Source organism: Cimex lectularius, unplaced genomic scaffold, assembly GCF_000648675.2.
Source record: "Cimex lectularius strain Harlan isolate CLEC.00 unplaced genomic scaffold, Clec_2.1 scaffold312, whole genome shotgun sequence".
NCBI lineage: Eukaryota > Metazoa > Arthropoda > Insecta > Hemiptera > Cimicidae > Cimex > Cimex lectularius.
In genome coordinates, this window is record NW_019392856.1 from 244,894 (window position 1) to 271,557 (window position 26,664).

A 26,664-nucleotide genomic window follows, 5' to 3' on the forward strand; every position below is an offset into this window, starting at 1 on the left:
CCACATTGTAATTTGTTATTATCAACCATTTTTTGTCTTCCTATCTTCAGATAGACCAGAAATAAATAGTTACGTATCCACTAGTTTGAAGGTACCAATTATTTATAGATTAAATAACAAATAAAAGTAATAAATACTTCTACAATTCATTCATTTTCACTGAGAAGGAAAGAAATGTATTAAAAAATAATAAATTTTTAACAATTTATTTTGAATAATGGTTTATTAGCAGCTTATTTATATATATATAAAAAAAAAAAAAAATACACTACTAGTTTTGATGCTCGATTGGTGGCATCCATTTGAAATGTTTCGTTGAAGTTATTTTTTTTTAATGCACTACTAGTTTTGACAAATAAATTCAAAATCAATATTTAATAGAAACCTCAACGAAACGATTTATTAAATTATTAACTTAACTTTTAACTAAAACCACATTGTAATTTGTTATAATCGGCCATTTTTGGTCTTCCTATCTTCAGATAGACCAGAAATTAAGTTAGTTTAAAGTTACCAATAGTTTACAGATGAAATAACTTAAATAGAATGAATAAAAATTTCAATTAATTAATTTTCACTTTCAAGCAAAGTAAGATATCAAAAAAGAGATAAATTATACTTTTAACTGAAACCAAATTCGAGTAGCAGTATGTGTTTGAATCAAGCGGGTTTTTGAGTAATAATTGGTTTGAATGGATCAGATTTTGAACTTAAATTTTATTAAATAAATTTAGCCAATAAGTACAAAATATTTATTATAAATAATGTTAATTTATTAGTAAAAATGTATATTTATAAACGTAAAAAAACTCATATAACAGCTAAATCTAGAAAAATATTTTTGGCATGATTTTCCCATTTTTTTAATAAAAAATTTATAATAATTTTTTTTCATTACAGTATTTACGTTTTTTGTTGAGAAAATTGTTTTTATAAGTCAATTACTTTAAGTTTGAAGTAGTTTTTGAGGGGCAATTTTGGTTGTCCTTAGGCAATGTTGGCCAGAATGGGGCCGCTTGTTTAGCTTTGTAAGTTGTGTTTGTTTTATTACTTTTATTTTGAATTCCTCGGATAATTTGTCTCTGGCCTCTTCTAGTACCAGGACGAGTTTCTAGCGTAGAAAACGCGTTTTTTGATATTCCTTGCCATGCCTTTTTACCCGGAGCACGCCTGCCGCCATCAGGAAATAGAAAAAGGCCGGTAAAGGGGAAACGAGATGTGATTCGTGAGAATTTCGCCGTCGGTTCGGTCGTAATCATCCGTGTGTCGGACCCGGACGAATATGGGAAAATGTGAAGAGAGTTGAACCATGGCAGGACGGTCTGTGATGTTTTGGCACATTTTCGTTCTGTTGGGCGTGTTAGACCGTTGTCAGTCCGACCCATGTCCAGTCAGGTGCGATTGCTCCAAGATTATCGCGTCCAAGCAACAGCCTGCAGAGAGGTACAAGTGGAAGTGCGGGGTGAACGGCCACCTCCTGAACACCCTCGAGGATCTGCACTTTGACACCCTCAACAATCTTTCAGACGTTTTCAATCTGTAAGTTATCATTTTGTGTCAAAATTTCAGTTTATAATTGATTCTGTTTCAGTGGATTTCAAAGCCTTTGGTCCTCACAAAAGTTTGGCAGCCCAAAATTATCTTCAATATGTGGTGTTTAGTTACCGTTAATTACACCATCCTTTACATACAACAATAACAAACAAAGGGCTATTTCTCAGAATTATTACCCCAAGCCATGAATATTTTCACCACAAGATCATAAACATTTCCTACATAACAATCACTACCCTAAACACAATCAGCAGAATAATCAACAACTACAACTCAACACTAACACCATCATTATTAATAATACTACATCAAATCTATCAAATATAGACAAACCAACATACATATCCATGCCGTTCATTCAGCGGAACATCTTCAACATACAGCCTATCATAAATTAAACACATTTCTCTCTTCTGATAACATTAAAATAGCCTTCAAAAACTATAAAACAATTCACACACTTTTTTCCCCAAAATTAAAGATCCCACACCAGTAACAAATAAGTCTGATGTAATTTACAAAATCAATTGTTTAAATTGTCCGGCAACTTACATCGGAATAACATCCTAATATCCGGATAAGAGGGTAAAGCATCATATCTATGATTGCAAAAAACCCAAACAAAATCCTACAGCACTCGCTACCCACCATTTTGAACACAAACACAATTTTGACTTCAACAATCCAAAAATATTACACACAGAATAAAACAAACGTAAATGTAATTTTTTAGAAATGGTTTACATCAACAGAGATAAACACAGCATCAATTACAGGACAGATATATGTAAACTCAGTCGCAGCTATGCTAAAATCATTAATCAAATTCAATATTGATAACATACATATATCATCATCACATTCCACACATCAAACATTTCTACATAGTCTAATTCTTCAACAATTTGTCTTTCCTTTCCCTAATTATCCCCATCTATATAATCCTGAAAGGGTAATCAGGCCGAACCATTATCCATTTTTTCCCATTGTTGGCTCCTTGTACCTCAAAGAAGCCGACTCCTCTTATAAAAATGGATTTCCATCCCCACCCCTTCAAAATCAAATGTGTATCAACATAAAACATCAATATCTAACTGGCACTCTCACCATGACACACAATAATGACACATCTACACAGAAAACAAACACTTTGAGTGAGTACAAATACTTTGAGTCTAAAATTTCTAGCCTTGTATAAATTCATTTTTTCACTTCCTGCATGTATTTGTATAATTTAAACAATGTTTATAAATCCCAGGCCCTGAAGATGATCTCAATAAAGATCAAAACGTTGGCACAATAAAGGAAATGTTTTTCTAAAACCTACGTCACACCAGACTGCAACTCACAACCCCAAATAATCATTATCTTCAATAGGAACGCATAATTTTACTTATTGTATATCACTATGCAGTCTGATTACCTCTGGATTAAAACTATTTCCACTAGCTTAATATTCATTTGTTTACAATTTGAAGATTTGAGGCCTTGCCAGCAAGATTTTAACTGCAGTGGTCAAGTGGTTAGGGTGTCCAACAGTATTTGCCTCATTAGCGATTCTTGGTTTGAGACTAGACAAAACCTTGGCCTTCTGTTTGAGAATAATTTAAATGAAAATATTCAATATTTATACAAAAATAAACTGCTCCACAAAAACAAAAAAAAAACTTGACAATGTTTTGGCCATATTTTTTTGTTTTACACCTTTAAAAATGATTTAATAACTATAATTAGATGGAAAGTATTAGTTTTTGTCATTGATAGTCTGCAAAACCACTTTTTTCATAATTTGATTTAAAATCTTCACAGTGTAAATCATCAACAGAGGTATTTAATCTTTAATAATGCCTTGGTGTTGGTGGCTCAAAACAAAATAACCAGCAAGTTGCCCGTGCCATTGCACTCATTGAGGATGGAAGAAATCAGCGTTACGCTGCAAGAATTTTAGATTTGCCTAAAATGGTTGTCGGACATTCAGTGGTCAACCAGGAGATTACAAGGATCGGGATGCCCAAGAACCAAGGGTCCAGCTGATGACTGATTTATCAGATTTCACACTCTGAGATATTGCTTTTCTGAAAGTCTCAAAGACTTCGAATTGTGCGGGATGTGTCCGTTAGTGCTGAAGCAGTAAGAATTAGACTTGCAGAAGTGAGTCTATATCCCATCAAGCCAGCAACGGGTTGCTTATCAGAGACCATCGTCAGGACTGCTTAGAGTTTGCAAGAAAGACAGGTGTAAACATTAATGAAGGAATGTTATGTTTTCTCTCAATTCACCAGATGGACGTCTTTGAACTTATCGAGCAGCTGTAGAACTCTACAGCCAGTGCAACCTTGGTGGAAGAGGGTCGTTTGGAGATGGTTCAGTTATGGTGTGGAGCAGAATTAATTTGGAGGCCAAAATGTAGATACATATTTTTAATAGGATGCCATTTAATGCAGAAATCTATGTGACAGAAATTCTTGAGAAATATGTAGTGCCATTCATTTGCTCCGTTTATTGGCAAACAATTTTTGTTTATGCAAAATAATGCAAGACCAACTGTCACCACCAGAATTATGGTAAATAAAAATTACCTTTGAGATGTCAACATTTACACCTTTATTCCTGATTTGAACCCCATTGAGCACTTTTGGAATGAGCTCGGATGTTAAATAAAACAGGGGGGGGGATAAATAACCCTCCTACAGCCTTAATTGAGCTGAAATATAAGTTAGTTGAGACTTGGGTAACACATGTGTTAAGTTTGTTTTATAATGTTTTATGTTCATACAAAAAAGTGATTTTTCAATTATTTTGTTTTTGTTTTTGAAAGATATTTTTATTTTCCCACTAACCTAATCTTTTAATAAATACTTCAATTATAAAAAAATATCGGTGTTCGTATTACTGAAAAGACAGAAATATCAAAATTTCAAAATGCACCACTTTTTTGTGGAATAGTAGTAAGTAGAAAGTAATAACTTCCTATATTTAAGTGGTTCTGACTCCTTGTCCACTTGACCTAACCCCTTGGATGTTAAGCTGTCTTTGTATGACAAGAGATTTTTATAAAATATTTATTGGATGGTAATAATAATAATAATAATAATAATAATATAATACTTTATTGCAAAAAAAGAAAAGTTATAAACATTACATAATATATAATTAAATAATATATAATAATTAAAATGCTTATTGGATGGTATTGTATGGGATTTTCCTTCATTAAAATAAAAATATCATATATAATATTATATTTAGAGTAATGTTTATTGAGAGTTTTGATGTAATGATTTCTGTTTTAATTTCTCATTAACATAATTTTTTGTAATAATGTGCCCACTGTGTCTACAACTTAATTTTTTTTTTCAGTGACCTGTCAGGAAATAGCATCACACATTTACCAAAAAGGGCCTTTCCTTTTCCAGAACTTCAAAAATTGTGAGTCTATCATATCACATTTGTTAATATTATTTGCTTAAGAGCATTATAATTTATTTTTCTGTCGTTTTTAGAGATTTAAATAAAAACAACATAGAAATCATAGATAGCGGTGCGTTTACTGATTTGACTTCCCTTAGACGATTGTAAGTAACGATTAATGTGATGAATCTTTATTATTATATACATAATATCCTGATCGATTATTTTTAAAGGGATTTGTCAAACAATCGTATTCGTTATCTTACGGCATCCATGTTTGTCGGTCTCCAGAATCTCGAAAGGCTGTACGTATTTGTATAATTCATACAATTTTAAGACTTCCTTCCTAATTTTAATAATTCATCCTATTTCAGAAAAGTGAGTCAAAATATGATACGGCAAGTGAAGGACGGGACATTTGAGGAACTCATTTCTCTGAAAATTTTGTAAGTGCTTTCATACTGCTGTTTTATCCCTGTAAAATTGTGTGCGATCTGTAAAATATATAAAATAATATAAAGTTAATGTATTATAATACACATAATATAATGTAAATAAAACCTTTGGTGCTTTTAGCTTCAATTTTTATTTTTAAAATGAAGTTTTGGAATTTTTTGTATGAATATTGGTCATATCTTGAAAGAAGGACAAATCAAATTTTCCATTGAATATTTAAAAAGTTAAAAATAAAACAAAGAATATTGTTCTCATTGTGGAATACATTCACCTAGCTGTGTATATTTGTCGAATCCTATGTATAATCAATATAATGATTAATAATAAATTAAATAATTTGGCAGAGACTTATCAGGGAATCCGTTAGTTTGTGATTGTGACCTATGGTGGCTGTGGGCACACACGTTGACGTTTAAGCTTTCCCCAATGCCTAAATGCTCAGAGCCTCTTACTTTCAAGGACCAGCCGTTGAAAAAACTTCGGACTCTGACTCACTGTTGGGGTGACTACTCGTCCCCTTTGCTTGAAGTGACTCCTGATCACGATCAAGTAAGTTTAGATTAAAAAATAATGAAATGTTTATAATGTGATTTTTTAAACGGTTGCAATTCGGTTTGCAGGTCGTTTTTGAAGGGGATTCTCTTCAGCTGGATTGCAGGGCGGGCGTCACAAAAGCAGCGTGGAAAGACACAAGCATTTCTTGGTATTGGGCCGGTCTCCCTCCTCAGACCGTATTCCCATCTTCGATACTTTTGGAAAATAAACAGTTGGTGGATACAGGCCTTATTGAAAGGTAATTTTTTTAAACCTGAGTTAGAAATAAATTAAAGCAGTTTAACATATTTTCTCTTATAATTTTATTTTTAATAAGTAATAACTTTTTAATAATTTCAGCTCTTTGGTTATAAATAAGTTAAATGCCAATCACACGGGCGAATGGAACTGTGAACTGATATCGAGTGAGGGAAACCATTCCAGCACATTATCTGTTATTGTTATATCGGGTTCGACAAAATACTGCCGACCAACTGGTACAGTTTTTAATATGAAATATATATTTAATTACAGTGCCAATAAACAATTTAAATAATTTTTAGTTACCAAAGACAATAAAGGGGAGTATATTTGGCCCAAAACAGTTGCTGGTCATGTCGTTGAACTTTCGTGTTCTGCTGAAATCGGATTTGCCGTTGCAAGAAACAACTGCACGCTCGACGGTTATTGGGAAGGGGCCAACACATCCTTATGCCCTTTTATCAGCGAAACTACACGAATTTTACAACAATACGCAAAAGTACGATTCTATAATTGAAATTTTCATTATCAAATTGTTAACGAATGTAAATTTTTACAGATGAACTTAACCGCTGGGCGTAACAGCATTCTAGAAAGTGCTGTCCGACTGCATAACTACACGTTAGAAAATAAAAGCAAATTCAACGATCATTTCGATGTTGTTTTTATTACACAAACTATTGAAAATTACCTTCAGTTTGTTGAGGCAGAGAAAGAGGTAGATTCATACATATTACAATGACAATTTATTATTTAATTTTTTTAAACTAATAAACAAATATTTTCAGCTTGGTACTCTTTTGCTAGATATTATTAGTAATATAATGGATCTAGACCAACAACTGTTATCAGATGCTCAAATACACGATCGTTCTTGTACAAAATTGTTGTCAGCCATTGAAACGATTACAGAATATCAAATTATTCCTGCTGAACCTGGCCATCGAGTAAGTCTACCATCCTAAAACAATGTGAACATAAATATATAAATATTAAATTTATTGAAATTTAAAGCATATCTAATTTTTGTAAAATTTGTGACGCCTGTGAGTTGATTATCCTGTAGCTTGTTCTCTCATCATCCTGGCCAATCTATTTTTTAGGTAGTTTTAGAATATTTTTACCATTTCTACACATTACACATCACATTTACATTATAATATCATTGTACCATTTTTCCACATTTATTTTTTTGTTTTTGATTTTTTATTAATGGCCTTATTTAGTCAATATTGGTTAGATTTTTTTTTTTTTTTACTTTTAGAGTACATACTGAAAGTCTGATGGGTTCACCACTCGGCTACTGCGGTACCGTTTCAGTGATTTTGGCTTGTGTGTTATTTAGATTTGCCAACAGCTAAAGATGGCAAATTGCTGATGCTATGAAAAGGCAATAAAAATAGCATTTATATAGTGTAATCACTAAATCATTTATTAGGTAAATGGTTAATTAGGTTTAGGTAAAAAAGATAAATAATTATAAAAAAGAAAGGACAATTACTTATGAAATCTACGATTTCTTCATAGAGTCTGCATGGTGATAAACCTGCAGTTTGGTCGTTTCTGATAATTTTGATCTGCTTCCTACCCTTGCTTGAAACCAACAAACCAGTAATGATAGGGCAGCCTAAACCGATTGGAAATGACCAAACTATTGTCACAAGTTCAGTGATCATCCCTAAAAGTGTTTTGCCAGTGTGCACCTTTTTTTTATTTCTTATGTGCACCTTTGAAAATATACTTTGCACTGGCAATGAGGTAAATGAAAACAAATAAGATAAAATAAAATATGAGAACTATATCAGAAAAAAACTAGTTGACCCTCTTCAATGATTTACATACAATTTACAAAATATTTTTATTTATATTCTTGTGGAACAAAAACTATAATCAAGCCTGGTTTCCTACAACGCATTTGATCTCCAGTACCAGGAGTCCTTCAGTGCTTTCCTCTTTTTCCCCTCTCCAGTGCACGATCTCTAGAGGTCCTCTAGAGTCCTAAAAGAAATTGCAGGAAACCAGCTTTTTCATGTTTTTTCTTTCACTCACAGTTTCCGTTCTGTGTGCCTTGTTATGACTGTAGCCTGCCTGTCCCTGCCTCCTCTTGATTGGTTGGATGGACCTGAGCCATTCAGTTCGCTGTCCTCTCCTCTGCTTCTTGAACCACCCAGACATTTTCGACCTTTTATGGTGGGCTCCTCCATTTCAAGCAGGCCCAACTTTACCCTTGTCACGATTTTTTTACCCTTCTTTGTTTCATTTTCTTCATCGATTACAAAATATTTGTCATCTGTGAGTTGATGATCCTGCAGCTTGATCTGTGACTAAGTTGGTCAGCCAGGTCTAGCTGGTTTTGAAATTTTTACATATTCAGTGGTTGATTTGTTATTTACTTGCCATGCACTAAATATGGCAAAATGCTGAAGTATGTCGTGTCTGTCAAGACTGACACTGACTATGATGATCCCAGAACTATAAAGATAGTATTTTTAATGTAACCTGTGAAATGGTTGATTAGTTTTATGTAAAAAAAAGATAAATGATTAGAAAAAGTACAATTACTTCTGAAATATACAGTGCACATTATACAATCATACATGAAATGTATAATTTCTTCATGGGTAATAAATCTGTAGTTTTTTCTGTAGGTCTTTTTTGATAATTTTGTTCTATTGCTTATTCTCTTTGGAAATGACTAGACTATTAATGAAATGAAGTAAATAGTACACATTCAACATTACATTTTTAAATTATTTTTCTTAGTAAATTTCGTTTTAAATTTTTGTAAGTTTTATTCCAAATGCTTTATTTACTTCTTATTTTTCAGTGGAATATGGCTGTTGAAAAGTTTAGGGTGTCTAGGGAAAGTTTTCTTGGCATAACATGTACTTGGTGGAATAGCAAAGAAAAAAATCCGAAAGAGAGGTTGTTCCACTGTTCGACCACAAATACCAGCAGTCTTCCTGTTACGTTTGACAAGGTATTCGAAGCCTCGATACAAATACCTTCGTCGCTGTTCCACCAGCTTGAGATAAGGGGGAAACCGTCAATGGCTCAGCAAGTCATGGTCGCGATATTCGACAGCGCCAAGTTGTTTCCAACCCCTTTCAATCTCAACCGAACAGTCTTGTCACCCATAGTGGGTGCAAAAATTATAGGCGTTGACGTCAGGGATTTGAACGAGCCCCCGTCTGTCACGCTCGGCGGAATTCAAGACGGTGTTATGCCGGCCTGGTGGGATGAATCTCTGGGAAACTGGGTCGCAAGGCCTTGCAGGCCGACATTCTTCCATCATCTACTCGTCACCAAGTGTCAACATCTTGGCTATTTTGCGCTTATTTCTGACATGAGATATGAACCAGCTCCAGTGTAAGTCTTCAGAAAACTTACAAAACACCAGATCAAAAATAAAGTCAACAAAAGGGTTCTATTGAATTTAACGAAATTTTTCAGAATTGAGCAAGCAAAATCAAGGATGAGCAATCCAGCGATATTTGTTGGAACGTTTGTTGGTTCAACATGTCTGCTTGTCGCTGCATTCACTTATGCAGTATGTCATTCATCAATTCAGATGTCGGACAAGATGAAACATGCTTTATCTAACACTTGGATTGCAATATCCTTACTTTCCATAGTTTTCAAGTATGTCAAATAAATCAGTATAATATACACCTTAATAACTATTTCAAGTAATTATTATTTATTTTAATATTTTGTCAATTAATCAAATTTTTATGTGTTTCCAGCATTGGAATGTATCAGACAGAAGATGTTTTCATTTGTCAGGTGATCGGCCTTCTTCTACACTACTTGACGTTATGCTCTTTATTCTGGATGGCTGTTTCTATTAAGTAAATATACCGATAAAGTATTTAAACATCTTTTCATGTATAAATATAACAAATAATTACAGCGGGATGCATCGTGCCTTGGCCAAAATGGAACCAGTCGTTTCAACAGGCAGCGACGATGGTAGTGGAAGGCCTGAAGTCGTTGGACAGCCACTTGTCGGTCTTTATCTGGTCGGATGGGGAGTCTCCGGACTACTTGTCGGCCTTTCCGGAGCGGTAAATCCGAAAGGGTATGCGACACCTACATATTGCTCTTTAGGCCCGGGACCAGGATTCACACCCGTACTTGTACCTATATCAGCGTTGTTTATATTTATTTTCACCAGGGCTCTTATGGTAGGTAAAATAATTGATGTTGAGTATAATTATATAATTATGTATAAAAATGTTTTTTTGTTTTGTTTTTAAAGGTAAGATCTGCAGCAGTTGAAAAAGACTCAAATGCTCAGTTGTCAGAAGGCACACAAGCGACAGATTTGGAATTGTTGGAGACGGGGCTTCCGTCCCCCGATCGAGCTAGTATTCAAAGCATCGCTACACCTAGCAGTCATGTTGAAGATCTCGAGCACCCGCCTTATGTCCAACTAAAGGCTTTTCTTATAATAATTGTCCTTTTTAGCATCACTTGGGTTTTTGCAGCCCTGTCTGTAATAAAACCTATAAATATGCCATACGAGGAAACAATATTTAGCATAATGTACGCAGTTTTTATAATTATTTTAGGGAGTTTTGTCATTTTTTTCTACTGTTTTTCAAGAAGCGATGTTAGATCGGTTTGGTTCACTCTAAAACACATCAAAAGATCGAGGAATGTTACTGATTTCGCTCCTCCTCCTATAATGAATTCATCTGAAATTCCGACGCCAGGACGAAAATCCATCAGTCCTCGGCCTGAACCTCAAGGGGAACTGATGCAACAGAAAACCAATTTTGTAGATTTACACAGGAGGCAATATCACAACAATATTATTGTCAACGAGCCGAATTCATTTTACAACCCACAGCAGAGCATTGTTGCTAAAAAGTTTTTCAAGAAACAGAGGAGAAAGAGAAACAGCCTTCGTAGGCGAAGGGGCGTCGGTGATGGGACCCCCGTCTCTCCAGATAATTCCGAACTGTTTCATCTAGGTTGTAAATCTACTGTCGGTTCTACCACACCGCATTCCGAATCGAGGAATGTCATTTGTGACAGGAGACCTCTCGAGAGGCTGGTAATCGGAGCGGAAAGCTCAAGGCCGACACAAACGAATAACGACGGCAGTGTCAAATACGCCTCGGTAGCCAGTGAGTGTTGCAGTTGCATGGTTTCCGAAGCCCATTCCATCACGGACTGCACAAGAGACTTGACATCGGAGCATTCGAGTCGAAGCAGTCATTTATACGCGACAGTTGCGCCTGACATGTCGCCTCTTCCAAGGCATAAAATGAACCCGCAACTTTCCATCGACATTAAAAATGAAGCTGTCCGACTGAACATATCAGAAAGTAATTATGATTTAAAATCTTCGGACGAAGAGAAAAGAGAAACAAGCGTATAGCAAAGACTATGACTACTAAGTAGTCAAATATATTAAAACTGATAAAATCAGTTTAGTAATGTAAATAATTTTTTCTATTCAATTAAAATTATTTTAATGCTTTTTTACTTTTTTATTTATAATGTTTGTTAATAAAATTATTTAATAGAAAATGAATTGTGCAAATGTTAAAAGACCATCGTGTTGAATTAGGATACAAAAAAGTAATATTTGAAAATAAAAAAATATAGTTATCGCTTACAAAATATATAATTTGTTATTATACAATTTATAGAAATATTACAGATATAACTTTTTTGTCATGTTAGTGTAAAAAATGTATTTTAAACCTTTTTTAAAATTTATTTAAAACTTTTTTAATCTGTGTTTGTCAATTTGTAATTCTATCTGTGTGCGTGTTGCATATATGTATTTCTGTTTGCCTGAGTGTGTGTTAATTCTAAGATATTTTCAGCTCTCTTCAAGTACAAAAACTTTGTATTAAGTAGGTTGTCGGATAGCGAAACACGTACAAAACATTCTTTTGTGATCTTAAGCATATTATTCTATTCAAGAACTTACAACATTTAATCGTACCTTTTTCAAAATATTAAATTGTATCTTAGCTATAAGATTATAAATATTTAATGTTGTTGGAAATCGACTGAATGTGAGCATGTGCTTATTTATCTGTAAATACCTTATTATGAAAATGTAGACTTTTTAATCAGTTGTAATGTGTGTATTTTTTAATCTGTTTTCTTGATAACGTACAGTTACGTTTATTGCTAGGAAGTTTAATATTGTTGAAATGATTCCTTATCGAATATGTTTCGCATTTACAAATATTTATTTTGTTAAAGACTGATTTTAAGAAAAAAACAAACAAACAAACTGCTTTCTGATGTAATATTTTAATCAGTGTGATCTCAATATAGCTTAGAGAAATAAAATTAAAATGTCCCAATGCTTTATTATTGATGTCTGTTTGCTTAACAATAAAGTTAATAAACTATTTACTAGTAGAATTTTCTGTGTAAACAACATATCAAAATTAGAGTTTGTAGGTTTTTTTACTTTTATAATTTGAAATATAGATATTTTCCATTAATTTTATAGTATTTAATAGCTCATCAGGTTTTCATGTTCCTTATGTGTTTGTAAGGTTTTTTATGTATTATTTATTTATTATTATAAATATGTGCTAATATAAATAAAGCCATTGTTAACATTTGTAATAACTCATTCCCCCCCACCAAATCGTTGATATATATTTTGTTTACAAGTTGTTATAAATTATTTTTTTATGCTAACATTAAAGTAAAGTAATTCTTGTCATAATGGTTCACACCACGGTGAGCAAGTGGTTAGGGTGCTGACTCGTATTGCCTCGTTAAGGGTTCTGGGTTCGAATCGTCGCTTAGCCCATGGATTTTTAATTATGAATAATAGTGGGAGAAAGTATTGTAGTTTTTCTTTGATTTATGATGGTGTGGAGGGAAGGAATTGGTTTGGGTTTGTGTGTACAGTTGAGAGACAAACCCATACCAAAGAATTATTGTAGGGTGGTTTTATGCCTCATCTGCGACATCCGATGGATGTTAACCCCACCCGTGCTATGGTCGAGGTGGATACCAAGCGCTTGTTCTACTGGGCATATGTACCGTTTTTTTTATGTATCAGAGAGATGTGGAATGTGGACACAAATCATTTAAATGTCCACATCCTTCCCCAATAATCCAGGGCTCAGTGCCCAGAAACCAGCGGAAACATCCCAGACAGGACACCCCCATAGGGCAGTCACTAGAACATCCATTAATTAAATAACTAATTGATTACTCTTAACGAAACTTCAGACTATGAAACAACGTTTATATTTTTATTGACAGCAATCTCGTTTTCACTTTGCAGCTGTCAGCTATTATCACTTATCAGTGAAAGGTATATTACTGTTACATTTATATAACAATTTGACATTGTGGTTTATTTGGCAAGATTAAATTTTCGATTTTGAAGCATTTTCTGTTGAAGTTCCGTTTAAATTTGGAACGCTTTTCGTACCCAGCAGGCATGGTAAGGCTCCAGGCAAATGTTTGGTAAAATTTTCTTAATTATTATAGTTTTTCATTCACGATTGTTTACTTTGCTCTCACCTTCACCAAGATTTATTGGAGTACTGTTAGTGCGAAAAACCTTATAAGTTTTTGCTTACATTATTATTTTTCCTCTACCAAATCAGTCTTTTTCAATATGAAATTATTTAGCAGAAATGATGCGTGTTCTAAGCTTGTTCAAGCTTCAAGGTTCAAGGTAAATTAATTAGAAATAGTAATTGAGCTATGTGGGAAGATATCAACTAAAGCTTCGAGGGGACTCTGGGGATGCGTGTTGATGTCTGGGCATTCTCAATAGAAGAATAACCATCTACTTGGACACTGAAGGCAGTTAACGCATCAGTGGTGAAGTCCAGTCATTTGGGACTGCGTCAGAGCCCTGTCCGACATTGAGAAAAAAAAACTACCTTTGTCTGGGTACCGGGGCACACAGGCAACAAAGAGGCCGTTAAATTAGCCAAGTAAAGTTTGATGAGGAGGCCTAATGGCCTGAACCATTTTGTGGCTCCAAACTGCCAAAAACACAGATCCATTAGACAGTGGATTAAAATTAAGTCCTCCATTCAATGGGGAAGTAGCCCAGGACAGAGGTATGCAAAAAGTTTATCAAACGTCCATTGCAGAAACTAACAGCAAAAATAAATCTAGGACGTGCTAGGACTAGAATAATAGTTGGACTGCTGACTGGGCACTGCAGACTCCGGAGACATATGTATAGAAACAAACCTGTGCAGATATTGCCAAGAAGAAGAACAGCGGAACATATCCTCTGTCGGTGCGAAGGCCTTGTAGTCTGAGATTCTTAATCCTGGGAGAGGAAAAGCCTGGTTCTAAAAGATGTACACCATGGAAAGAGCCGTTGAAAAAGCTTTGGGGTCTCGTAAAAAGCCTTAAGCTTAATGAGAAGCTCTAGATTAAAGGAAAAAAAAGGAGTGCTCAGGTTGTAAAGAGGCCGGCTCCTATATAATATCTCCATCTATCCTATCTATGTGGGAAGATATTCAAATCAGCTAAGAAAGAAAAGCTGCAAGAGAATAAAACGTAAAAGAAAATGGGAAAAACAAAAGGAAGAGTGAAGAAAATGGGATGATTCATGTCATTTTTAAAAACTCAGATGCCATGGATCAGAAACAAGCCAGCGAGGAAGCAGAACGTACTTCCCAGGGAAGCAAATCCCATTGTCTTGACCTGCAATTCTGAAGGATGAGGCTAAAGTTTTAGAGTAGAAGGTAATGGAGCAGATTGAAAGTCTAAGAAATTGAAAAAATAGTGCTATGTAAAAGAATAAATTAATTACTATGGATTTAATAATGAGAACTCTAAATTTCTGTTGAGTGAAAAAGTTAAGGTATTGAAGAGAATGGAGGCTTGAATAGAGCTTTTTTAATAATGCTTATTTGGAGATCGGACCGTATCTCATGATCTCCAAATAACCATTAATTAACGGTCACTAAACACCACACTTTTTAATAATAGAGCTCACATGGTCATGCCATATAAGCTTGGAGTTATAGCTGAGATTTTTAACTTTAAGACAAAAATTGGGGGGGCCGCGGTAGCCGAGTGGTTAAGGCGTCAGACTCTCGGCTAGTAGATCCTTCGGTCGTGGGTTCGATCCCCACCATCGCCTCTGGATTTTTTCTGACACCTAAGGGGACCGGTGGCCGCAATTGAAAGAAATTGACGACACACAGCAATGGAAGGAGCGGGATCAGATCTCAGCGACCCTGAATTTGGTCCCAACCCCCTTCCAAAATGAGTTTCTTCGATGGAAGAACACTGGCACACTGGGGGCTCAAATTCACACTTGTGTTGCTTTTATACATATTTAAAAAAAAAGAAAAAAAAAGGGAGCTGTTGATGTAAGGAGATATGCAGTTCTATAACGTGGTCTCTTTTGCATAACTATACATAAACATTGTAATATAATAATCTTTAACTTGTTTAAAAATGACTCTTTTATTATTCTGTATATTAAAGTGAAAATTCAATTATCCTTTTAGTTCACAGACAATCTTCCGACAGATCCAAAAATAGTGATTATCGGAGGTGGAGTTGCCGGTTTGGCCGCTGCAACAAGACTTCTGGAAAGGGGCTTTTCAAAAGTTAAAGTTTTAGAAGCTGAAAACCGATTAGGCGGTCGTGTTAAAACAGTTGCATTTGGTTTGTTTACATTTTTGCATTGTTAATATCAACATTAATTAAAAATATAAATTTCAGGAGATAGATATGTGGATTTGGGTGCTCATTGGATTCATGGTGAAGAAGGGAATTCTGTCTTTAACATTGCATCCTCAATGGAACTTACCTGTAATTCTAGGGACTTTGAAAATGTCATGTTTGTCACCGAGGATGGCGAGGAGGTCTCGTCCTGCCCGGAACTGTATCTCAACATGGGTGAAATTTTAGAAGATGAAGACACTCTGAAAAATACCAAGGGCAACTTGTACGACTTTGTAGTTTCCAGGTATTCTTAAGGTATTCTATTTAATCAATGCGATTAGACCTTTTACCACTCAAAAAGAAGCAATTTTTTGGTATTTATTTGAAAGATATGTTGAAAAATGTTGTGGAAAGGTGATCGTCTCCTAGTCAAGGACAATCGTGTGAAAGGATTGAAACATGAAAATACAACATTTATCTATGTATGATCCTAGTCGTCAATAGTTGGTATCAGTTGTCAGATAGTTAGGGACCGCAGTTAGGGCATCCGACTCTTATTTGTTATCGATTGTGGGGTCACAGCCCATTGTTTGTTTAATGGATTATGAAAAATGTATTGCAAAGTGGTTTGAACCCTTGTCCCCGAGACCTAATGGATAGTGTTAAACCCTCCTGAATGACAGGAATTACAAATACTACTACTTACTTATTAGGATCGGTATGTCGTTCAATAGTAATGGAGCACACAGTGACTTGAAAACTTACTTTTTTTGTCATTCACTTTGATTCTCCATTTGTAATACCAGAGTTGGGCAAAATCTAACTAATTCAATCATGATTAAGAATTTTGATTGAAGTTTAATCATGATTGAATTAGTCATGAGTAAATTAATCATTATATGATTTAATCATAATTAATTCAATCATGAGGTATGGCTAAATCATATAATGATTGATTTACTCATGACTAATTCAATCATGATTAAACTTCAATCACAATTCTTAATCATGATTGAATTAGTTTGATTTTGCCCAACTCTGGCAACTTCTCTTTTTATTACCCGCCACTGTTTTTCAACTCTGATACAATGACCAACTTACCAAAATCCAACCGACTCCGGATAAAAATTTTGAGATGAGAGTTGTGCTCAAGGCCAACCTTCAAAAATTGTTATCATAAACGAAAACCAAAGTTACTTAATTATGTCTACTTATTGTTAGTTACTATTACTACATGTCTATTTTATTACAATCAAGACCCCTAGATGGTGTATTTTCCAAATAATGTAGAAATCTCTCCTTTTAAGTGGAATAAATTTTTTCAAAATATAAATAAATTTTAAAAATATTTTTTCCATTGATCAGTTATGTAAACATATTTACTTTTCAAAGTGTAGCTTGTTCTAGGATTTTTTTTATTTTATTTTATTATTATCATTATTTTTTGGCTTTTCATAACGACGGAGTTTTACTTATAATTGGAAGATTGATTTTTGTTAAATAAGGTGTTGAAGGATTTTCGTTTTGATGAAATAAATTTCTGTTAGAAAATTTTTTAAAAGTGATGAAGTGTATTTTTCATTTTTTGAGCACCCATTTGAACATGATTTATCGAAATTTAGTCATAACTAACTATATTGTGACTAAATTAGTCATGCCTTGTATTTAATCAATGACTAATTTAGCCATCAATCACATATGACGAGTAACGACTAAATTAGTCATTTTCTACCAATCATTTCTAACGGTCTGAGAGATCAATCATCAATCATTAGACATGACTAATTTTTTCCCAACACTGTGCAGTACCAGTCTTTTAATAGGGTGAGGCGGCTTTGAAGATAGGAGCTCATAACGGATAGGTTTGTGATAAGAGAGGATAGCTGTGTTGCCAACAAAGATAGAGATGACTGTGTTTTGGTAAGTAGGAATGTCGGAAGTGAATATTGTAAAAAGGATCGGATCAAGGATATTTCCATAGGGCACTCCAGTTTTTACTGGAATATATGGTAACAATTCCTGCCATAGAGGAAGGCTTAACACACAGCGGACAAGGGGTCAAACCACTTTACAATACTTTCTACATATTTTCCACAATTAAAAATCCATGGGCTATGTTGGGATTCAAACCCAAGACAGTGAGCGTTGCAATTCAATTCTGATACCCTAAACACTCGGCCACCACAGTTCTGCGTGTGCCCAGTCAGACTTAGTGTTATGTATTGCGAAAATTTTTATAAATGAAATTTAATTTTGTAATGATATAGTGATTAGTGATCAAATATTATTGTTTTATTAAATTCACTAGTTTCGTGGTCCGCTTGACCAATTAATATCTTACAATTAATTAAGGTGTTCAGTTGAGATAAAAAAGTCAATGGCACGAGTGGGATTCGAACCCACGATCTTCGGCTTGATACGCCGCTGCTCTACTACTTGAGCTATTGTGACCTCGATCCTCTCGGACACCAACCTCCCATCTCTCAGTAGAGCAGCGGCGTATCAAGCCGAAGATCGTGGGTTCGAATCCCGCTCGTGCCATTGACTTTTTTTATCTCAACTGAAAACCTTAATTAATTGTAATTATTATTTTAAAAGCTATAACTACATATTTGTTTTTGTAAATATTTTTGAATTGAAATCAATTATTGATATTGAATATTTTAAAATAGAAATAGAAAATAATGATTTTTTTTCTATTTCAGGTGTACAAAAATTTCAAAAGAGAAATTGTTAGATCATCGGGTTTTACAGGCTTTTGTAGAGTGGTTTATTAAATTTGAATGTACTATCGAAGGATGTGATGATTTGAAAGATGTTTCTGCACCTGGCTTGGCTGAATACAAAAGATGCCCAGGTGACTCTGTAATGACTTGGAAAGACGGTGGCTACAATTCAATTGTTGAAATACTTTTGGTAATTTCTTTGATGATCGATTCAATCAATAAATACGTAGTACTAATTAAAAAGTGTGTCTTAGAATATGCATCCTCTTTCCGAGGGCCCAGCTGTTGATTTGGAGGAGATTGTTTTTTTAAACTGTGAAGTTATTGAGATCGACTGGAGTGGTTTAGAAGCACTGATAAAATGTGCCAATGGGTCTATCCACCGAGCTGATCACGTTATTGTCACCGTTTCTGTCGGTGTATTAAAAGAAAGACATTCGACATTGTTTAAGCCACCCCTGCCAGATTCAAAGCTGGATGCTATCAGAGTACTTATTTTTGAGGAGAAATTGAAATGTTTCTATAATTATTTTTTAAAATTATGTCAAGGGTTTAGGTATCGGCACCGTGGATAAGATTTATCTTCATTTTCCTTATCAATGGTGGCCACAGAATTGCTCAGGGTTCAGTCTTCTTAGAAAAAATACAATTTTATCAAGAAGTGTAAGTGTTTTAAGTTTTGGATATCATTTTGTAACTGGTGAAAAGGCGTAAATTATTAAAGCCTAATTCTAACAACTAAGAAAATAAAATTTGGTATTGTAACTAACGGAAGTTAAATCATGTAGGAAGTTTATCCTTGGGAAAATGGTGTCATAGGTTTTTATGCCGAGAGTTCGGCACCCAAAGTGCTTGGGGCTTGGCTTATCGGTGATGCTGCTAGGGATGCTGAACTGTACACCGATGAACAAATTTTAGAAGGATGTTATAGACTGTTGAGAAATTATCTCGGCCATAAATTCGTTATTCCGGAACCGACTGATGTCTTAAGGTAAACATTATAGCGCTAAAGTATTTATAATGAATTCAAGTAGAAAGTTTTTTTATCATCCTCAATCGGATAATAAAAAAGTTAAACAAATAGTAAAAATGTTGATTAATCATGGAAAATATTTTTTTAAAGGAGTAAATGGTTCAGCAATCCTCATTTCCGGGGTTCATACAGTTTCCGAAGTTTAACTACAGAGGCCTTAAAAACTGGTGCTAAGTCTTTGGCTAAGCCTATTGCCAATTTTTATAACAGAGAAGTACTTTCATAATATATTTCAAATTTAACTATTATAAATATTTATTTTATTATTATTTTTGTTAAAACAATAAATTTTTTATAATAGCTTTTAATGTTCGCTGGTGAAGCTACACATCCCAATTATTATTCTACTGTCCACGGTGCTTTGGAATCAGGCTGGAGGGAAGCGGATAACATTGCCAAAAAATATGTGTTGTAAGACATTCTGTTTCTAATAAAATGCTTCATAATATTTCATTTTCTTTGATTTGTGTCTTGTATAATAAGATATTCAGTAAGGATAAAATTTTCCATCAACACGGATTTATTTAAGATTTTTAATTCAGGACAGTTATTTTGTCAGATTTGTTTAATTTGAAATTTGTCTTTTAGGTCTCGCAAATGTTCGCTGTAACAATTTATATGTGAGTATTGTGTAAGATGAGATTATATGGAATTTATTTTAATCACACACTGGCATGGTACATTGTCCTTGGCAATGTTGGGACTAAGTCGGTCTTCAAGGAAATTTGAGATCGCCTGTAAAAAAAAAACTTAAATATACCAATCTCTAGACATATTTAAGATTGTTTTGCCCTGATGATGACTTTAAAATAGGCTGAAAGCTTGGCAGTAACAACTGAATTTACTTTCTTCTTCAAGAACATACCTTGATCCAGTGTTCGAACATGTATAAAATTCTAATATATATATTTGCCATTTTGGAAGCAGCAACTAACCATTGGTAATGGTACGGTTACAAATATTTAAATATGAAATTTTTGACTCCGAGTATGAACAGGAAATAAAAATGCAAGCCTGTTTATTTTAATTCAGCGCTGTAGCATTTTTCTGTCTGTTTAATTATTACACAGTTTTTCTCTAAGATAAGTGGGATTATGTCATGGTACTAACAATGCTTTCACATTACTGAAAAGGAAAAAGATCACTTGCAGTTCTCACACTCATTGCCTAAACAAAATAATTGCCTAAGTTTTTCCTAGACATAACATTATTTCAATGGGCTTTCTCATACTGCGGACATAAAGCTATGTTAATACGATTAAAGTTTAAAAACAATTTCCTGGTAGTGTCACAGCATTAAATTAAAAAAAAAAAAAAAAATATGCAGAAAGGTTTAATATTCAAGTACTGACGTGTTGGTGGCCTAACAGTCAAGGTAAAGATCCTGAATATGAACAACATAATAACAAATGTAACAAAATTTTTTTTTTTTTCCCAAACACCGACACCCTGAGAGATGACATGACTGCTGTTGCGAACCCTTGTAAAAAAATTGCTTTTTTCAAATTATTCTCAATTAAAATTCCAAATGCTATGCTGGGATTTGACCCCAGAACTCCTACCTTGGCAAATTCAAGTCAGATGCCCTGACCACACAGCCAAGCAATCACTTTAATAAAAAAAAAAACAAAAAAAAAAATATGGTCAAGGATTAAATTTAATTAAAGTATATTATATTTCTCTTTTTAATAAGACTTTTTATGAGGGTGGATTGTAAAATGTAAAATATCTCCAAAAATTGACTTTTTTTAAAATTTTTTATTGCAAATGACCTGTACAATTATCTCCTGGTGGATGGCTCGGGAATTCTGAACTACTGTGAATGCATGTGCATATTTTAGAGGTGGTTCGAATGAAATTAACGTCTTACCTTGTATACAATTAACAAAATCTAATTTTAAAAAAAAAATTGACAAATAAAGAGTTAATTATTGCATTGACCTGGTTGTAATTGAACAAGGAGTGAGAAGAAAAAACCCTAGAAATTATTAAGAATTAAAACAAGACTCATAGTTCTTGTTTCATCATAAATTTTTTTTTTTTTTTTTTATTGGCCTTGGTTTTCACCATAGCGCAAAGTCCACACCTACACCCAGGAAGAAGAGAGCCCCAGCCCCCCCACCGGGGAAAAATGCGGCACCAGGGGACTCCACCTCAAATTCCAATTTGACTCAAGTACGTCCGATCTCCTGGTGAGATGTGCGTGTGTGCCTGGCCACCCACATTCCAAACCGATCGGGGACGGCTATCGATGTCCATGTACCAGAGCCACCCCAGCGCCACACACCCCCAGCAACCAGACAAGGAACCCCCACCCCCCCACCCCAGGCAGCAGGCCAGAGACAATTATCATCTCAAATAGTTATGTGGCACTCATGGACAAATTTAACGATATTTGTATAAATACAAAGATCTTTAGGAAACAGTAGACATCTATAATCAAATGGTTTGTCCAACGTTAAATTAAATTTTAAAATTGGACAAAACAATATTTCATCAGATTTTGTTTTATACATACAAAGACAAAACAACCAGACAGAACATATTTTATTGTTTATTTCAAATAATATGCATTTTATCGTTATACTAATTACAACACATTTATGTTAATTTAAGATTAACACAGATTGTTTAATTCAAATTAAACAAGATGGAAAATTATGAGTTTTAATAAAAAATATTTAAACATGGTGGTTTGAATGAAAATTCTCCAAAACAGGAAATCATTTAGTGACAGATTTAACTAACAATTTTTTTAAAACCTTGTTTTGCTCTGAGCATGCTGTTAACAATAAAACTAGGTAAAAAATTATTAGTTAAATTTTAATCTATCATTAAATGATTTATCAGTTTTGTGTTTTGTTGCTTTGTTGGTGATTTTTCTTTCAAACCGTCATAATTAAATAATTTTGATTAAAACATGAATTTCTGATCTCGTTTAGTTTGGTTTACATTACAATAAGTGTGTTGATATGGTAATAAAAAAACATATATGTAGTTTGAAATAAACAACAAAATATGAGTCTTTTTTGATTATATAAAATTGAAGAATATTTATTTATTGTTTATTGTTTTTAAGTTCTACAATATTTGAAATATTTATGTTTTTGTTTTATTTTAAATTCATTATATGTTTATTTTTTGTTTGGACGATGCAAGACAGTTCTTTTTGCACAGTGTTATGTATGTGGCTAATGTGTATATAAATTTGTATTAATTTTTGTGATATTGGTAATAAAGTTTATTATTAAATATTATACCTACCTATCTATATATTTAAATGTTTGTATACGGATTTTGAATTTGTTATTTTATTGTATAATCTATTTTTATTATTATAGGCGTGTGTGTGTGTGTGTGTGTGTGTGTGTTTAGTAGTTAATATACATTAGAATTGTCAGTAGTAATTAGTATAGTTAATAGTAGTTAATCCTCCCATTTAATTCGGAAATGATTAACTTTATCAAAAATGGACTTATGTAAACCCCAATTTAATTTTGGCTAGGAATCGTGTGGTGGTAACAGATTTAACATAACTTTCTCATCAAGCTGGAAAATGACACGAACTTGGGAAGAATCCCATATTTTTTATTGTACGATTGGATTTTAGATTTATGCCGCTTTTACTGAAAGGAAAATTCTGATAGGATCGGCCATTTCTGAGTTATGCCCGATGTATGCCAGCTAGATGGTGGACTATAGAAGTTGACACACCCTGTATAATATATAAGGAATAGATCAGATTTGACTGGCCCGTGGCTAGATGTGGCGACACAAAGCAAAAAAAAATTAATTAAAACAAGCTAATATAATAATAACGTTCGTAGTTTCCGATCAGTCTGGTCCGCCTGTCTTCCCTGGTTTAGTCTGTATATCTTGATCGATCTGCATGTTGCGATTCTACTACGACGAGTTAAACACTTCAAAACAAGTTTTCTTATTATTTTCTAAATGAACAACTTAATATGGCTGTATGTACGAGTTCGAACACACACAAAAAAAAAAAAAACACGAGACGCTTAGGTTCTTGTCGACCGTGCTCTTTTAGGTGCTTTCATTAACAATAAAGAAGATAATATTGACAAATAGTCCTTTTTTTGTTTTACTTGTCTATTATAATGCAAATAATAATACAATACAAAAAAAAAAAAAAAAAGAACTATTTGTATATTAAATATTCCACATCATCTAATACTTCAAAGATATTATAAATTTATAGTAATAAAATTAATTTATCTTTTTATGTAAGGTTTTGGTTGAAATGAAAAAGCTAGTGGCACGAGCAGGATTCGAACCCACGAACTCCCCATCTCAACATACCTTTCGAATTGGCCCTCCTTTTTACCATTTGCCAAATGTGTAATCAGGATTCGATTCTCGGCGAAACATATGAAGTGGCCACGAAGAGCTGTAAGTGAAGATATACTTCGTTTTACTTACTAAATCCATTATATTTCGTCGTCGAAAGGTAGGGCAAATTTGGCAAAATGGCAAAAAGGAGGGAAAATTCGAAAGGTTGTAGGATGAGATGTGGAGTTGGGGTCCGAATGGATCGAAGTGGTAGAGCAGCGGCGTATTCAACCGAAGGGCGTGGGTTCGAATCCCGCACGTGGCACTAGCTTTTTCATTTCAACCAAAACCTTACATAAAAAGATTAATTAATTGAAAGAAGTAATTTGGTCAGTAGCCCACTAAATATAATAGATTGATAAAATTATATAAAGATCGATCACTGAAGGTGGAAAAATAATAAAACGCACTTGACATACCGAATAAGCAAGGATAAGCGGATCCAAGAATATCGGAAATGACTTATCTGCAGGACAAAAAATCTCGCAATCAAATTTGAAGCCGTTTTAGACAAGGATAATATGAAAAGGCAAAGTTTTATCGTGTTTAATAAAATAATGAAAAAATTATATTTGTTTTCTTTTGCAGTTTTGCATCTTTCAGTTCGCTAAGTATGATTCTTACGAAAAATTTAAATGTTATTATTTTAAAGCATATTTTGAACCGTTATTTAATAGAAATGGGCGTAAAGGAGTAGAACATGATTAAAAAATGTATATTGGTCATATTGCTTCCTTAATTCCTAAGAAACTTCCCGAAAACGCGCAGTGACTTTCACCAGTGGTTGGAAAAGTATCTTGTAACCACTTGTTACACATTCGGTCATTGTGATCACGTCATCCAATTAACTTCGTGCTTAATTCTGTTTTGAACCAGTCTTGGATTTGCATGCGAGGAAAATTGTCCCAGTGACGAAGGGACATAGGCAAATTAAAAAAGAAAAAAAAGACATACCTTTCACTCAAATTGTAATTGTCCTAATTGAACATTGAAAATTAAATCGATTTGCAAAAACATAAAAAGTGGGTCAAATGTTAGTTTTAATGTTTCAAGCATGTCCGTAAGGCTATGGTTGTAGAAATAATAAACTGAAATAAAGAAAAAAGTGACTGTTATTGTTAGTATTTATGAAAGTGCGCCAAAGGATGTGAGCGCGTTGCAAAAACATCTCTGGTTTTTCGAAAGCAATGATGTAAAAGTTATAGTTGAAATGGGAAAATATTAAAACCGGTTAGAAACGTCCAAAGGAAATACAAAAAGTCGACGAAAAGTTTCATTAAAAAACAATTACGAAGCAAGTTTCGTTTGATTGTGATGACCAAAATATTTTTAAGAAGAGCTCCAGGTAGACAAACGACTTCAAAATAAAACTGAGTGTTTAGGATCGTATTTTCCAGATAATGTTTATTTCTCTTTGAATGCTTGAAACCAACCAGTAAAGTTTTTCATTTTTGACGTACCAGAGTGAATTGACTGTGCATCTCATGTTCTGTAACCGTTTGATTTGACTATTGGTCCCTACAGCTGGATGCCATAAGTCCACATGGGTATGAAGTAAAGTAAAAGCTTACTTTAAATGGGAAATGGAGAGTTCCAGCCCATAAATCAGCCCCATATTTGGAATTTGTTGGTGAGCTAAGCTTCTTATTCGTTTTTGACGTGTGAGTGCTTAATTTAATATAAAAATATTGATAAATGAACATTCACGTGTGGTAAATGTAACCAATTTTAATGTTTCAAGTAATTTTAGAAAAATCAATTACAAACCGTTCTTGTGGTTATTAAAAATTATTGACGTGAAATTATAAGGAATAAATCGATATAAAGATGGATCCAATATGGTAGCAGAGAACAATATGGTGGTGTGAGCAGAAAAACTAAATAAATAAAAAAACTAACTCTCTTTACGTAGAACGGAAAAATATCTACGCACAGATCCATAAGTTCAATCTGACAATTCTAACCCAGCGAAGTCAAGAAATATCCAAAGAAGTTACATACTGACGAGTAGTTTTTGGCCAAGATTAACGGGGACTGCTCACCTTAAGAGGACCAACGATAGAAAATTAAAGTGAATTTGCCAAAGACCAAAGATGGAGATGGTGTGGACTAAATCCAAAAATGACCTTATGGTCATATCTACGATTGGAAGAGCCATGATCTCTTATGCAAGGTTCATATATTAACCAAAAATATAATAAAGAAAGGTTGAGGAAAATCTACAAAAACTCAAAAGAATTGTAGTATCATCGGTGCTATTAAAACAACGCTCACAGCCGCAAATGAAAGTATACTCAAGATGTCACCTTTACTAATGTATGTGAAAAGGAAACCAACGATATAAGAACTGAGAATACATCGACAGTGGAAAGTGCCTAGCCATACCAAAATCTTTGACAAAATTAAAATAACGGACATGGCTAAAACTAATTTGTCATAAAAAAATATTATACTTTGAAAACCAAACCAACTTTTAGTCGTGTGTGTTGGTTCCAGGTTAGTCTTGAATCTAAATGGAACCGAAGGTAGCGGACGCAGTCTGTTTTTGGCATGGGATTATTATTGAGGAATATTTTATGAAGGGTTTTGCTTCAAAGGGTGAATGATACACGTGTGCTTTTGCTTTCCTTAAACCCCAGTATTTGCTCCATTCGGACATTTGCAGGACATGTTCCTGGAGCTCCTCTGAAGCAA

The 26,664-nt window shown here is 33.8% G+C and overlaps 2 protein-coding genes across 3 annotated transcripts; both read left to right on the plus strand.

Moving 5' to 3' along the window:
• Nucleotides 1–1,008: 1,008 nt before the first annotated feature.
• LOC106661933 (adhesion G protein-coupled receptor A3) lies at nt 1,009–12,547 on the plus strand. The gene is made up of 16 exons (XM_014385699.2): nt 1,009–1,539; nt 4,915–4,983; nt 5,058–5,129; nt 5,199–5,270; nt 5,340–5,411; nt 5,766–5,970; nt 6,042–6,214; nt 6,316–6,452; nt 6,519–6,715; nt 6,776–6,934; nt 7,005–7,163; nt 9,044–9,585; nt 9,670–9,858; nt 9,963–10,067; nt 10,130–10,403; nt 10,478–12,547. The coding sequence occupies exons 1-16, from the start codon at nt 1,310–1,312 to the stop codon at nt 11,603–11,605; spliced, it is 3,783 nt and encodes a 1,260-aa protein (XP_014241185.1). The 5' UTR covers nt 1,009–1,309; the 3' UTR covers nt 11,606–12,547.
• A 975-nt stretch (nt 12,548–13,522) lies between these two features.
• LOC106661952 (spermine oxidase-like) lies at nt 13,523–22,877 on the plus strand. Of its 2 annotated transcripts, XM_014385727.2 has the most exons (11): nt 13,523–13,657; nt 15,702–15,861; nt 15,919–16,165; nt 18,567–18,777; nt 18,842–19,075; nt 19,137–19,250; nt 19,376–19,578; nt 19,711–19,834; nt 19,922–20,031; nt 20,209–20,240; nt 21,693–22,877. In XM_014385727.2, exons 1-10 carry the CDS (start codon nt 13,655–13,657, stop codon nt 20,228–20,230), a joined length of 1,428 nt encoding a protein of 475 aa, XP_014241213.1. In that variant the 5' UTR covers nt 13,523–13,654; the 3' UTR covers nt 20,231–20,240; nt 21,693–22,877. The 2 variants fall into 2 exon arrangements, with proteins under 2 accessions (XP_014241213.1, XP_014241214.1); XM_014385728.2 differs by lacking the exons at nt 13,523–13,657; nt 21,693–22,877 and having other exon boundaries at nt 15,808–15,861; nt 15,919–15,957; nt 16,019–16,165; nt 20,209–20,339.
• The last annotated feature ends 3,787 nt before the right edge of the window (nt 22,878–26,664 follow it).